Here is a 15,371-nt window from a genome sequence, read left to right as displayed (position 1 = left end):
ATGTGTAATGTCACCATGATTGTTTAATATATTTATAGATGGGGTTGTAAAAGAAGTAAATGCTAGGGTGTTTGGGAGAGGGGTGGGATTAAATTATGGGGAATTAAATACAAAATGAGAAGTGGCACAGTTACTTTTTGCTGATGATACTGTGCTTATGGGAGATTCTAAAGAAAAATTGCAAAGGTTAGTGGACGAATTTGGGAGTGTGTGTGAAGGTAGAAAGTTGAAAGTGAACATAGAAAAGAGTAAGGTGATGAGGGTATCAAATGATTTAGATAAAGAAAAATTGGATATCAAATTGGGGAGGAGGAGTATGGAAGAAGTGAATGTTTTCAGATATTTGGGAGTTGACGTGTCAGCGGATGGATTTATGAATGATGAGGTTAATCATAGAATTGATGAAGGAAAAAAGGTGAGTGGTGCATTGAGGTATATGTGGAGGCAAAAAATGTTATCTATGGAGGCAAAGAAGGGAATGTATGAAAGTATAGGAGTACCAACACACTTATATGGGTGTGAAGCTTGGGTTGTAAATGCTGCAGCGAGGAGGTGGTTGGAGGCAGTGGAGATGTTCTGTCTAAGGGCAATGTGTGGTGTAAATATTATGCAGAAAATTCGGAGTGTGGAAATTAGGAGAAGGTGTGGAGTTAATAAAAGTATTATATAGTGGGCTGAAGAGGGGTTGTTGAGGTGGTTTGGTCATTTAGAGAGAATGGATCAAAGTAGAATGACATGGAGAGTGTATAAGTCTGTAGGGTAAGGAAGGCGAGGTAGGGGTCGTCCTCGCAAAGGTTGGAGGGAGGGGGTAAAGGAGGTTTTGTGGGCGAGGGGCTTGGACTTCCAGCAAGCGTGCGTGAGTGTGTTAGATAGGAGTGAATGGAGACAAATGGTATTTGGGACCTGACGAGCTGTTGGAATGTGAGCAGGGTAATATTTAGTGAAGGGATTCAGGGAAACTGGTTATTTTATATAGCCAGACTTGAGTCCTGGAAATGGGAAGTACAATGCCTGCACTCTAAAGGAGGGGTTTGGGATATTGGCAGTTTGGAAGGGATATGTTGTGTATTTTTATACATATATACTTCTAAACTGTTGTATTCTGAGCACCTCTGCAAAAACAGTGATTATGTGTGAGTGAGGTGAAAGTGTTGAGTGATGATGAAAGTATTTTCTTTTTGGGGATTTTCTTTCTTTTTGGGTCACCCTGCCTTGGTGGGAGACTGCCGACTTGTTAAAAAAAATCAGCACTATGAGAGGGTTTACTGCAATTTGTATCTAGTAAGTAAAAGCAAACTTGAAAGCCGAAGTTATTGAGTCCATATCCAGCTGCTATAGTCTTTAACTGTTGCAGTGTCTTTTATGTACATGTACATAATAATATAAGTGAACAATAATTAAATAAAGATAGGGAAGTTTTCCTTGCATTAATGGATTTAGAAAAGGCATATGATAGTGGATAAGGGAGAAATATGGCAGATGTTGCAAGTGTATGGAATAGGTGGTAAGTTGCTAAATGCCATAAAGAGTTTTTATGAGGATAGTGAGGCTCCAATTAGGGTGTGTAGGAGAGAGAGAGATTACTTTCCAGTAAAAGTAGGCCTTAGACAGGGATGTGTAATGTCACCGTGGTTGTGTAACATATTTATAGATGGGGTTGTAAAAGGAGGAAATGTTAGGGTGGGGGGGGAGGGGGATTAAATTATGAGACATCAAATACAAAATGGGAGTTAACACAGTTACATTTTACTGATGATATTGTGCAGTCCTACCATCAAGGTTGCTGTCTACCAACCTACTACCTACTATAATAATCTAATATTTCTAATATATTTCTAATATTTCTAATATTAGGGGTGCCAGGTGTAAATGATAATGGGAGCCCTTTGATTGAACTTTGTATAGAAAGGGGTTTAGTTATAGGTAATACATATTTTAAGAAAAAGAGGATAAATAAGTATACAAGATATGATGCAGGGCAAAATGACAGTAGTTTGTTGGATTATGTATTGGTAGATAAAAGACTGTTGAGTAGACTTCAGGATGTACATGTTTATAGAGGGGCCACAGATATATCAGATCACTTTCTAGTTGTAGCTACACTGAGAGTAAAAGGTAGATGGGATACAAGGAGAATAGAAGCATCAGGGAAGAGAGAGGTGAAGGTTTATAAACTAAAAGAGGAGGCAGTTAGGGTAAGATATAAACAGCTATTGGAGGATAGATGGGCTAATGAGAGCATAGGCAATGGGGTCGAAGAGGTATGGGGTAGGTTTAAAAATGTCGTGTTAGAGTGTTCAGCAGAAGTTTGTGGTTACAGGAAAGTGGGTGCAGGAGGGAAGAGGAGCGATTGGTGGAATGATGATGTAAAGAGAGTAGTAAGGGAGAAAAAGTTAGCATATGAGAAGTTTTTACAAAGTAGAAGTGAGGCAAGGAGGGAAGAGTATATGGAGAAAAAGAGAGAGGTTAGAGAGTGGTGAAGCAATGTAAAAAGAGAGCAAATGAGAGAGTGGGTGAGATGTTATCAACAAATTTTGTTGAAAATAAGAAAAAGTTTTGGAGTGAGATTAACAAGTTAAGGAAGCCTAGAGAACAAATGGATTTGTCAGTTAAAAATAGGAGAGGAGAGTTATTAAATAGAGAGTTAGAGGTATTGGAAAGATGGAGGAAATATTTTGAGGAATTGTTAAATGTTGATGAAGATAGGGCAGCTGTGATTTCGTGTATAGAGCAAGGAGGAATAACATCTTGTAGGAGTGAGGAAGAGCCAGTTGTGAGTGTGGGGGAAGTTTGTGAGGCAGTAGGTAAAATGAAAGGGGGTAAGGCAGCCGGGATTGATGGGATAAAGATAGAAATGTTAAAAGCAGGTGGGGATATAGTTTTGGAGTGGTTGGTGCAATTATTTAATAAATGTATGGAAGAGGGTAAGGTACCTAGGGATTGGCAGAGAGCATGCATAGTTCCTTTGTATAAAGGCAAAGGGGACAAAAGAGTGCGCAAAAATTATAGGGGGATAAGTCTGTTGAGTATACCTGGTAAAGTGTATGGTAGAGTTATTATTGAAAGAATTAAGAGTAAGACGGAGAATAGGATAGCAGATGAACAAGGAGGCTTTAGGAAAGGTAGGGGGTGTGTGGACCAGGTGTTTACAGTGAAACATATAAGTGAACAGTATTTAGATAAGGCTAAAGTAGTCTTTGTGGCATTTATGGATTTGGAAAAGGCGTATGACAGGGTGGATAGGGGGACATTGTGGCAGATGTTGCAGGTGTATGGTGTAGGAGGTAGGTTACTGAAAGCAGTGAAGAGTTTTTTACGAGGATAGTGAGGCTCAAGTTAGAGTATTTAGGAAAGAGGGAAATTATTTCCCAGTAAAAGTAGGCCTTAGACAAGGATGTGTGATGTCACTGTGGTTGTTTAATATATTTATAGATATGGTTGTAAGAGAAGTAAATGCGAGGGTCTTGGCAAGAGGCGTGGAGTTAAAAGATAAAGAATCACACATAAAGTGGGAGTTGTCACAGTTGCTCTTTGCTGATGACACTGTGCTCTTGGGAGATTCTGAAGAGAAGTTGCAGAGACTGGTGGATAAATTTGGTAGGGTATGCAAAAGAAGAAAATTAAAAGTGAATACAGGAAAGAGTAAGGTTATGAGGATAACAAAAAGATTAGGTGATGAAAGATTGGATATCAGATTGGAGGGAGAGAGTATGGAGGAGGTGAATGTATTCAGATATTTGGGAGTGGACGTGTCAGCGGATGGGTCTATGAAAGATGAGGTGAATCATAGAATTGATGAGGGGAAAAGGGTGAATAGTGCACTTAGGAGTCTGTGGAGACAAAGAACTTTGTCCTTTGAGGCAAAGAGGGGAATGTATGAGAGTATAGTTTTACCAACGCTCTTATATGGGTGTGAAGCATGGGTGATGAATGTTGCAGCGAGGAGAAGGCTGGAGGCAGTGGAGATGTCATGTCTGAGGGCAATGTGTGGTGAGAATATAATGCAGAGAATTCGTAGTTTGGAAGTTAGGAGGAGGTGCGGGATTACCAAAACTGTTGTCCAGAGGGCTGAGGAAGGGTTGTTGAGGTGGTTCAGACATGTAGAGAGAATGGAGCGAAACAGAATGACTTCAAGAGTGTATCAGTCTGTAGTGGAAGGAAGGCGGGGTAGGGGTCGGCCTAGGAAAGGTTGGAGGGAGGGGGTAAAGGAGGTTTTGTGTGCGAGGGGCTTGGAGTTCCAGCAGGCATGCGTGAGCGTGTTTGATAGGAGTGAATGGAGACAAATGGTTTTTAATACTTGATGTGCTGTTGGAGTGTGAGCAAAGTAACATTTACGAAGGGGTTCAGGGAAACCGGCAGGCCGGACTTGAGTCCTGGAGATGGGAAGTACAGTGCCTGCACTCTGAAGGAGGGGTGTTAATGTTGCAGTTTAAAAACTGTAGTGTAAAGCACCCCTCTGGCAAGACAGTGATGGAGTGAATGATGGTGAAAGTTTTTCTTTTTCGGGCCACCCTGCCTTGGTGGGAATCGGCCAGTGTGATAATAAAAAAAAATAATAAATAAAATAAAATTTCTAATATAATATTTCTAATATACAGTGGTACTCCGAGTTATGAACCTAATTTGTTTCAGAAGGCTGTTCGAGTGCTGATACCAAATGAATTTGTTCCCATAAGGAATAATGAAAATTAGATTAATCTGTTTCAGACCTCCAAAAATACACCTACAAAAGCACTTAATTTTTTTTTTTTTTAACAGGTCGACCGTCTCCCACCGAGGCAGCATGACCCAAAAAGAAAGAAAATCCCCAAAAATAAAATACTTTCATCATCATTCAACACTTTCACCTCACTCACACATAATCACTGTTTTTGCAGAGGTGCTCAGAACACAAAAATACACTTACATAATTGTTCGAATTGGGAGCTGCTCGTAACTCAAGGTACCACTGTACATGAAAAATAGGATTAGGTACATAGCACCTCCAAGAATGCCATACATTTTTTATTAAAGTGTTTATTTCATCAAAAATATTATAGTTCTTTATACCTTACATTGTAGATGTGGTTGGTTGTTAACCAAACACCATCATTTATGCCATCTCAAACACCATCTTCCACCATCACTTACAGCCAGTAGTTGGAGCCACCTCCATAACCTAACTGCCCTATCACCCATAACCATCTACTAGCACTATCACCACCTAACACCATCTATCAATGCCTAACACCACTTTAAACCATCACCCAGTAGATGCCTATGGCATGGAGGGGAATTTTCCTTGTGGGAACCAATCCAAATTAATTTTTTCCAGCTTTAGCTGCATTACACACAGGCTGGAGCTGCATTTTAATAATTTTGGGATATAAATATGATTAGCAGGGACAAGGGGCAAGTAACCCCTTCTGCTGTATACATTACTAAATTTAAAAAGATAAACTTTCATTTTTCTTTTTATGTCACCTTCCTTGGTGAGATACAGCTGGTCTCTTGGAAAAAAAATAGGATTAGTGTTGTAATAAATGTATGCTATCTAAATCTTTGTTTTGAGAGGCCTTTTTTATTATTTTTTAGCACACTGACCATCACCCACCAGGCAGCATGACCCAAAAAAGAAGAAACACTTTCATGAAGTTTTTTTGTCTTATTATGTTTAGTAATTTAGCCAGGAGAAGGGGTTACTAGACCCTTGCTCCCAGTACATATTTTAGCCGTCTCTTACAACACACACAGCTTACAGAGGAAGGCTTCTTCTCCATTTCTCCACTTATGATTAAAAATCATAAGTGATTTTTCTTTTCACAGTTCCTAGTTAATCCTGTGGTGACCTACCTGAAAATGATTATCAAGCCACATCTTGAAGATAATCCCAATGAAAATGTTGATGATGACATGATTATTGTTTCAAAGCAGGTAAGTCAGTTACTCAGTTTACATTTAATATTATTTTGTTTTCATTTTTTCATTCCATGGAATAAATGGGATGTATGTGTCTCCATGTGCACAACAATGCTGTAAAACGATTGGGTTCATTTGTTGGTAAAACCAATCTGCATGTTTGTTTACCCTTTCAGTATATTTCTCACTGAAGCTTTTTAGTATAAACTCTAAAAAAAATTATGGTACAAGAATTTGCCATAAGAATATTGGGTAAGGCTTAATGATTCTTCATTTGCAGTTATTGCAGAGTGGTATTTCTCTGCATGATGATCAACCTTCCGAGATATTAACCATAGTGATGACAGCGACAGAGGTTCTTTGTTGTCGTCAACTTTCACAACAAACTCGTCTGAGCCTTGTAGCAGCCCTAGCTGAACTGTGGCCTTGTTTGGTTAAGGGTAATGTAAACATGCAGACAGAGCATGCTTCTCTGGCTGCAAAACTTGGGGTATCTTTACCAATCTAGTAATTTAGTAGCTTTCTCTTTGTAACAGATTTTTGCAAATTTGTCTTATAGAGAGTACTATGCTTCCAGTTTACCTCCTCATGTATACTTGATTACACAAAACTAAGATACTGTATTATGAAAACTAACTTTGGTATATGGTATCATATATAATCATTCAAAATAGAGATACATTGTACTAGTGTTCATCATTCCCCAGCAAGACAGTGTCCAAGAGAAGAAACACATTGACCATTACTTGTTTCCTCACCACATTTCCAGAAGGGCACATAGATCATCATGACTCAACGAAGACTCGGTTAACTGCATCTCCACCCAACTTTCAAATTATAAGTATTGTACCCCTATCTCCCTAACTCAAGTCTAGCTTACCAGTTACCATACTCATATTCCATCAGTGCTTCAAATCACAAAAAAAAAAAAACCCACATTCATTCAATATAACTTGCCCACGTGTACCTGCTGGATGCTTAAGCCTCTGCCTCCAAATACATCTTGTACCCCTTCCTTCTAATCCTTCCTCAGGCATTCCTTATAACCTTATAACCATCTCGAGTTATACACCCTCTTAATCAAACTTAAGCAGTCTACCTCAACAAACCCTTCTCTGTTCTTTAAATTATTTTTTACTTACTACAATACTAATTTCCTGTTTCATTGTTTCTTATGCTTTATGTAATTTACATCATGCATTGATCTCACAAAGGATATTTCCAACGTCTTGCTTGCTACATTTAAAAGCCATACTTCATACTCAGAATTTTTGACACTTCAATACTGTACTCTAATATATTCCCAGTTTTTCATCCAGTAAACTTCACTCCTCCCAGACTCGCTCACTCTCGTCTGCACTCATCTTATGTCCAGGTCCATTAACCCGTAAACGGTCCAAACGTATATATACGTTTTTTCAACATTTGAAAGTATGTAAAAAAGGTAGATCTTCTATTTGTTTTTTTACATTTGAAAATGTGTAAAAAAAAACTTTGATCTACTTTTTTTTTTTGTTATATTTGAAAATATGTAAAAAAATGTAGATCTACTTTTGTAGCACTACACATGTGAACGTAGATCTGCTTGGACCGTTTACGGGTTAACTGACGATTATCCCTTTCTCACATTCTACTTTCACTCTTAACCACATGATGTTCATTAAATGTTTATATTCCTTTTATTTCTATAATTGTCATTCGGTACTACGGACACACCTTTAGTTCTCAATATATCACAAACCTATGACTTGACTGCTTTAAAGTTTTTCCCATTTAAACTCTCGCATCTTTCTTAACTTTGCTTTATTCACTGCTAGGACATCCAGCTTCTTTACAACATCCAATCCTTCCTTGATGTTTGTGCTACATCCACACACATTCAAACAACTCAACTTTAAATTATTTTTTTTTTTATATCATGCGGGAATGGAGTTAATCATCCCTTTGTTCCATGAATTTAATTAGCTTTATAAGGAGTGGCTTTGCTATTTTTTTCCCCTCAGCTAGTACTTCATTTTGAATGTTTTGGTACTAGCAATATAGCCTCTAATTTTCCAGTAAAGCTAAGCTGTAAATGGAAAAATGATTTTATTATTACTCTTATGGATGATTGTTTTCCGTAGTTAATTTAGTAATACATTTCTACTAGAGATGTTGGACATTGTTTCCTTTTTAATATCCAGATGTAATTCTGACAGGTATGTGTATAAAGGCACAGTGTGCAGAACAGGCTTTCACTAGGACAGTGTTTCACTCAGGGTTGAGCTTGAGTTAGCTTGATAAAGCTTTACCCTGAGACTATCCCTGTCTCAATAAAAGCTCATTCTCCATATTGGTTCCCTTTCTTTGTTTTTCTGTTTCATGTATGGTCTGCTGTATTGTAATTTACTGTTTTTTTTATTCTGAATTTACTAAGGCAAACTATTTTTTTTTTTTATCATTTCTTATATTTCAAGTGTATTTATGTGGTGACATGAAGTTAATACTGTATATAGTATTACGTATTAATGGTAGGATATATGTTTCAAATGTGCTTACAGTCTTGTGATGACTGCAATTATCTAAAGGATCCTTATCAGGGGTTTTGTAAAAGTTTCCATGTGTTATCGAGCTTTTGCTAATTGTCATAAAGTGTTCATGATATAAATATTAAAATATATGTATCTCAGGATGTGTATATATAATTAGCAAATAATATTTGTATAGTAATGCACAAGCATGTTATTGTGCATGTGTGTTTTTGCTCACTTAATTTTATCTCCATGATTTTATTTCACACTGGTTAGACATTTATTTATCATCAGGGTCAAACATAACATAATTTATTTTGTGACAGTAAATGATGGTGCAGTATAATATACTGCAGTTATGGTATTTAAAAATGTATGCTCTTATATTTTTAAGTTTTGTCTGCAGAGTATATTGGTAGACTATATTTCTATTAATGGCCACAATAATGAAATTCTTAATCCTTGTGTATCACTAAATAATGTCTTTGTAAAACTGTTATGCTATGTGGCAACACTGATATGTTTGTTAAGGAAATGTAAGTTTTCTGAGGCAGGGTGACTCGAAAAGTGAAGAAAACCTCATTAAGTTTTTTTTTTTTTACATTTAGTAATTTAAACAAGAAAAGGGATTACTAGCCCCTTATTCCTGGCATTTTAGTCGTCTCTACAACATGCATGGCTTATGGAGGAAAGAGTCTTGTCCACTTCTCTATGGAGATGAAGGGAAATAAAAAAGGAAAAAAAACACTATTAGAAAATAGAAGAAAAACCACAGGGGTGTGTATACAGTGATATGTACATGCATGTGTGGTGTGACCTAAGTGTAAGTAGGAGTAGCAAGATGTACCTGTTATCTTGCATGTTTATAAGACAGAAAGATACCAGCAATCCTACCATCAAGTAAAACAATTACAGTTATGAAGCTCTACACAGAACAAAGTGTTGTCTCGGTCATTATAATGAGCTATGAGCAGATTATAATGACAGTGTACATCCTTGTAAATTAGGAAGTTAAAATATATTGATGCATGGCAGGTGAGTGCTAAAACTCTCAGCCCAGTGTACTACACTGGTCCTATCAAGATTCATCCGACTAATACACCAAGTTTGATGAATCATTAGGCCAGCTTGGATCAGTGGTGAAGCACACTGGCCAGCAAGTTTTAGGACTCTCCTCCCTCCTCCCATGAGTTTGAGCTCCACCTGTTCTGTGATCTGTTTGCTGTTATGTTATAATTTCGTGAGTCATTCACACATCATTTTGTGCTACACAGCGTGACATCTGATGATGCTGTTTATAAACGGAAATTTCTTCTCTTCTATTTTCTCTTTTGTTATGAGCAGAATTATAGGAGTTTGCTGGAGAATGTTTGCAATTATTAGAGCTATGGTGTGACATGGGTAGAGTGATGGTGGAGGTGCTTGTCAAGGCATCAGAAGGGAAGGTGGCTTCATGCCAGGTTCACCCATCTGTCACAATATTTACAGAGTGTGACTGAAATATTTATCACTAATCATGTTGCAAGCTCTGAGGATAATGATCAATATAGTTTGTGTATAAACTTGAAATTAGTGCTAAGGAGTGTATATTAATAGTAATAATAATAATCATTGTCTTCTCTAAATTTTCAAATTAATAAACAAAACAGTTTTGTAAAGCAAACTAAGAATGGATTACATATATTCATCAATGAAAAAATTATGGTGTATTCCCACAGTATCTGAGAGTTATTTGCCCATGAATTCTGATCAGCAAATTTTGTCTTATACTCCATTTCCTGGACTCTGCAAGGCCAATTTATATATCAAAGACTTGTTATTAGAGTAGGCTATATGTTCAGTATGAGCCTAGGAAAATGCAGTATCAGCTTCACTTAAACACTAGATACCTGAATCTGCATCTGCAAGGGTGTATTCAACATAAAACAAAATCTTACTAGAGTAGTATGTATGAGTACAAAGATCTGAAAAACATCAATTGTTTCCCATTCAAATAAAGATTTTGCATTCACCATTAACATAAAAATAGTTTCATAAAAATTTATGCCACATGGATGCTTAGGGAGTTCAGTACAAAGGACTTTCCCTGTAAGTGACAGTGAGGATTACACTCTGTTGTTGTGGTCATGCATGATAGGCTTCAGCTCCACTAGGAAGGTCATGACTTGCAGAGACTAAACCAAGCATTGGCCTCTGCATTTTCCATGCATTGTGACTTGTATACTCTACTGCTTGTTTCCACTTGCCTGGAAGTTAAGCCTGCCCATGGAACTGTAGCCCTTGGGTGAACAACACTCTGGTGGGGAGATAAGGCTCAGACAGGAGATTCAGGATGGCCCCAGTGAATCAGTCAGCTGGACTTTCATCGGTCTCCACTGTGTGGTAGGATAGTGTATTTGGCAGGCATCAGAGGGTAGACATCCGTTTGGATTTGTAGCTGCCACTTAATCTTCTGTTGATCACTTGAGTATACCTCTTTGCTAGCCCAGGGGGACATTTGTAAGCCTTCCCTAGTTGGATTTGATGGTGGGTGGGAAAATGTTGAGCTGTAGTTTAATGATTATTGTTTTATAAGTTACTGTCAACCCTCAGTTTAATGGACCTTGATTTAGCAAGCTTCAGAAATACGTGACAAAATCTGTTGGTTATAAAGCTGTATGTGAGTGTTATGATCACAGCAAAACATTTTCTTCTCTATTCACAACAATCACTATTTCTGGCCACTTACTACTACCCTATTAGTTGTTAAATCGAAGGTTAACGTATTAATAATTACTCTGCACTGTCCCTTACTACAGCTTCATCTTCTCCTAACCTACAAATCAAATTGTATGTCGTCCTTGCGATATCCAATGGCATTTCTCTTGCTCTGCAACCCAGAAAGCTACTGCAATTTCTGATATTGTATTTAATACTACTCAACCTTCTCCCCACTACAATTGCAAGTCTCCAAGTTGGGTTCCATTACCCCTACATGAGGTGAAACTCATAAAAGTGATCAAAAATTTTCAACACTACTGCTCTTACTAATTCCATTTGGAAATTTATGGAACATACAGCTATCACCCACTCCTGTATATCACCACAACAGTTTGGATACAGAAAGGGCCATTCCATTATTTATCTCCTACTTTGGCTCGATACAGGAGGGCCTCGCTTTACACCTCTGCTTTATGACATTTCCCTAATGCAGTGGTTTTCAATTATACTCATTCTTCATTTATTTAGACTTTCTGCAATAAAATATTCACCACTCACTATAAACTAAGGGCAAAAATATTTTAAGTAATGTGTGTACTGAATATGCATTTTTTAGGTCTAGCTCTATTGCTCACTTAACCCTTTGACTGTTTCAGGCCCCTCTCTGAAACTGTCATTCTATGTCGCTCAATTTTTGAAAAAAAAAAAAAATATTTTTTTCTTATGAAATAATAAAGAATCTTTTCCCGATGGTAATGACAACAAAAGTTCGAAATTTGGTCGAAAACTCATGGAATTATGCTCCCGCGAAGTTAGCGGTCTCGGCGACATATGCGTATCGGCAATTTTGCCGACTTTGAGCCCTATTTTCAGCCAATTCCATTGTTCCAGTTGACCAAACTCATAGCTATTTCTTTAGAACTCCATTTTATCTATCAGCTGAGTACAAGAAACCTCCCATTTACTAATTTGGACTACCCAATATGGTGGTCAGAAATTGGCAATTTGGCCAATTTCACGCAAACTAAAAAAGATGCCAATTTCAAAATAGGGTCCAGAATAAACAAGGTAGACATTCGTGGCACTAAAATAACATATGCTCTGTTCATTAGTCATATCTCTAGGCCCCTCTTATATTATTATTGCTTTCTATTTTGATTTTTTATTCATACAAAAAAATACAAAATTTACTGTTATGCAGACTACTGTATTATTGTAAAAATGGTATAAATAATATCAGTGCACTAGTGAAAGAATATTAGACTCCCCAGTTGACGTGTATTGGACATGTGGTGTGATTTATTTACTCCTGAACATTGGTAAAAATCGAACATTTCCGCTACTTTGAGCTCAGTTTCAAGGTCGTTTTCATTGTCAAAGTAATAAAAATCATCTCTATTTCTGTAATATGTTTTCCATTTTATCACCTAAGACCATGAAAACGCAAATACAACGATAAATACTATACGAAAATACACCTCAAAGTCGGCGTTTTATTCCAAAAAAACGATCGGAGTTTTTTTTTTTCTCATTACGCAATGTGTGCTGCAGGATTTTTTTTATGTGGTGCACACTGACCACACAGACCCATTCTCTCACATGTGGGCCTACCAGCTTTCTCCCGTTTGATTTGAAGCCACTAGAATTATTGAGTATATATACGTCAGAAACATTGGCTCGTAAGACGTATTTATACGTCGAAAACGGTCAAAGGGTTAATATATAATAGTGTAAACATGTTATTAGGCTTTTATATATATCTGATTGTGAAAAAAGGCTGTTTCACTTCACAGCGATTTTTCCTTTACAGCAGTAGCCTGGAACTTAACCTGCTGTTTAAGTGGGGGCCGTATGTACGTGCATTCACAATGCCTTTACTGAAGGTCAGTGTGTGGTAGTTCTTTATTTTGCTTTAAAAAGGCTTATTGCACTACTTGGCCCCTGCAGTACCAACTCCCACTTTTTTCTCAAGGCCTTCATGACAGATTGATAATCTAGTGTCTTGGTCAGTAACACCTTTTTACTAGACTGTTTAAGCAGGTTTTCCAAAAGGGTGTGTTCCTAGTACAACCCTTTTTTGGTTAACCATTAATGGTCCAGCCTTGGTACTACTTTGGGGAATTTGTTTCTCTTGATATGTGAGTGATTTTTGCCCTTGCTTGTGCTAGCACACATTCAGCAAGTGTCCACATCCTTATGAAGTGCAATTGATTGTACATTACACAACTTCATCTTCTTGGTATCCAAATCAAGCTCAACCATATTCACTCGGTACCCTGTCATTCACTGTTTTGTGCTCTACTTGTATGATTCCCCTATCCCAGTCTGCTATTATGTTAAATTTCTTGGCCTTCATTTTGAATGTTGGATGTCATGGAGGTTACATGTAACAATCCTGAAAGCTATATCATAGATGACTGAATCAGGGGCTGATATGCAAGCTTTAGTCTTCATTTAGTCTTGGCTATGGGAATCAAGTGTATTCATCTGCTTCAACAGCTATTCTTTTCAAGTTTATGTCATCATCATCAAGGATTTCACCCTGATGATGACATAAGCCTTTTGTTTGTTCCCATTTGAAGGCCTTTATGTGGAGTCATTGTCTACATTATCTTGCTTGCTTTCATGATCTTCATGAGTCTGCGGCTTAGAGAATGATCACTTACATTGGTAAAACTGACTGTCAGTCATCTTTCTTTATTACATCCTTTTAATCTCTTCCTTCAGACCCAAGTTACTTCCATCATTCTGCCCTCCTTTTCTGTTTTCTCTCCATTTCTTTTCCATCCCTCCTTCAGAGATGCCAGTGATATGAATATGTCTGCTTTTTCCTTTTAAAGTCTTGTATCTCTTCTATGAACACATGCTCCCTCTTCCCTGAGCATTTACATTTGCATTCACATGCTACTGTTATGTATACTGATGGTTCTAAATCTTTTGCTGGTATGGGATATGGAGCAGATTGTCAGATATGGGTAGTATTTTCACTGCAGAGTTTATTGCACTTCTTGGATTTATCATTCCCACTTCATTTATTTTAATCTGATTCTCAAAGTGCATTGCAACTTCTTTGGAGCTTTTTCTCTTCGCATCTCATTGTCCCTTGCATTCAACACTGGCTGTGTCGCTTCTTCATTCTGGTGCTCAGAGCAACAAATTTGCACGTTCCATGGTTCAGGACTCATCACTCTCTCAGGGATCTTCTCTTTTCAGACAATTTTCTGGTTTTGGTTCAGAGCATTTGCAATCAATTGCAGCATGTTAGAGAGCAACAAGCTATTCCTGATAAAGCCATAATTGAACAACCACAATTACATATTTACCCCACTTGGAGAGGTGCCCAGTGCCTCTCTGCAAAACTGTTCAGATCTTATTGATGATCAAACACTTCATGATTGATTGTACTTTTTATCAAAAAGAACATAGAATTCATTTCTAGTCTTTTTGCTTGCTTCCCTTTCAGAAAACCTTACCATATTGCAGACAAAGACTGATTTTTTTTACTGACAGTGACTTTATACATGTATCAACTTAGTTTCCTCCTTAGCTCCTAAGTTCATCCCTCACACTCCTCAGCCATGCAGTACTTTGTGAACTGTTCTGGTTTTGCACATTTTATGAATATAATGATAATAGAAAGGAATCCATTGAATCATGTGACATGGCCAGCTACAGTGGACCCTTCCTTTTTGTCGATCTCCGTTATCGCCGATTTCCATTTTCGCCAACTTTTTTCGTCAAAATATTGGTTCCATTTTCATCGATTTCCTCCGTTTTCATCGATGGTACAGAACCTATCCAGTGCCCAGAGCACACACAAAGCTGCCTCCCACACGAATTCTCAAGCAGTGTCGTGTTGTTTCTTGGTGAGTGAACATATCCTGTGAGGTCATACGAAACATTTCATAATAATCCATTGTTTTGGGCACTGTTTATTGTTTGTAACTGTTAAATAAGCCAACTTGGGCCCAAAGAAAGCTTCTAGTGCCAGCCCTTTGGTAAAGAATGTGAGAAACATGATAGAATTCAAGAAAAAGTTTGTAGAAAAATATGAAAGTGGTGGTAGTAGAGGGTGGTAGTGGTGGTGGCAGTGGTTGTGATGGTGGTAGTGGTTGTGATGGTAGTGGTTGTGATGGTGGTAGAGGGTGGTAGTGCTTGTGATGGTGGTAGAGGGTGGTAATGGTAGTGATGGTGGTAGAGGGTAGTAGTAGTAGTAGTGATGGTGGTAGAGGGTGGTAGTGGTTGTGATGGTGGTAGAGGGTG

At 37.7% G+C, this 15,371-nt stretch overlaps 1 protein-coding gene across 1 annotated transcript in view; it reads left to right on the top strand.

Annotated features, from left to right (window-relative positions):
• The window catches only part of LOC138853507 (CBP80/20-dependent translation initiation factor-like), a 51,481-nt gene extending 36,533 nt beyond the window's left edge, over nucleotides 1–14,948 (top strand). Inside the window, exons 6-7 of the mRNA XM_070090480.1 lie at nucleotides 5,806–5,913; nucleotides 6,179–14,948. Of these exons, the coding sequence (XP_069946581.1) occupies nucleotides 5,806–5,913; nucleotides 6,179–6,406 (336 nt within the window). The 3' untranslated portion in view covers nucleotides 6,407–14,948. The remainder of the gene's footprint in view (nucleotides 1–5,805; nucleotides 5,914–6,178) is intronic.
• Nucleotides 14,949–15,371: the final 423 nt, after the last annotated feature.

The sequence above is a fragment of the Cherax quadricarinatus genome, chromosome 32 (assembly GCF_038502225.1).
Source record: "Cherax quadricarinatus isolate ZL_2023a chromosome 32, ASM3850222v1, whole genome shotgun sequence".
Taxonomy (NCBI): domain Eukaryota; kingdom Metazoa; phylum Arthropoda; class Malacostraca; order Decapoda; family Parastacidae; genus Cherax; species Cherax quadricarinatus.
This window is presented reverse-complemented; position numbering and strand designations above follow the sequence as displayed.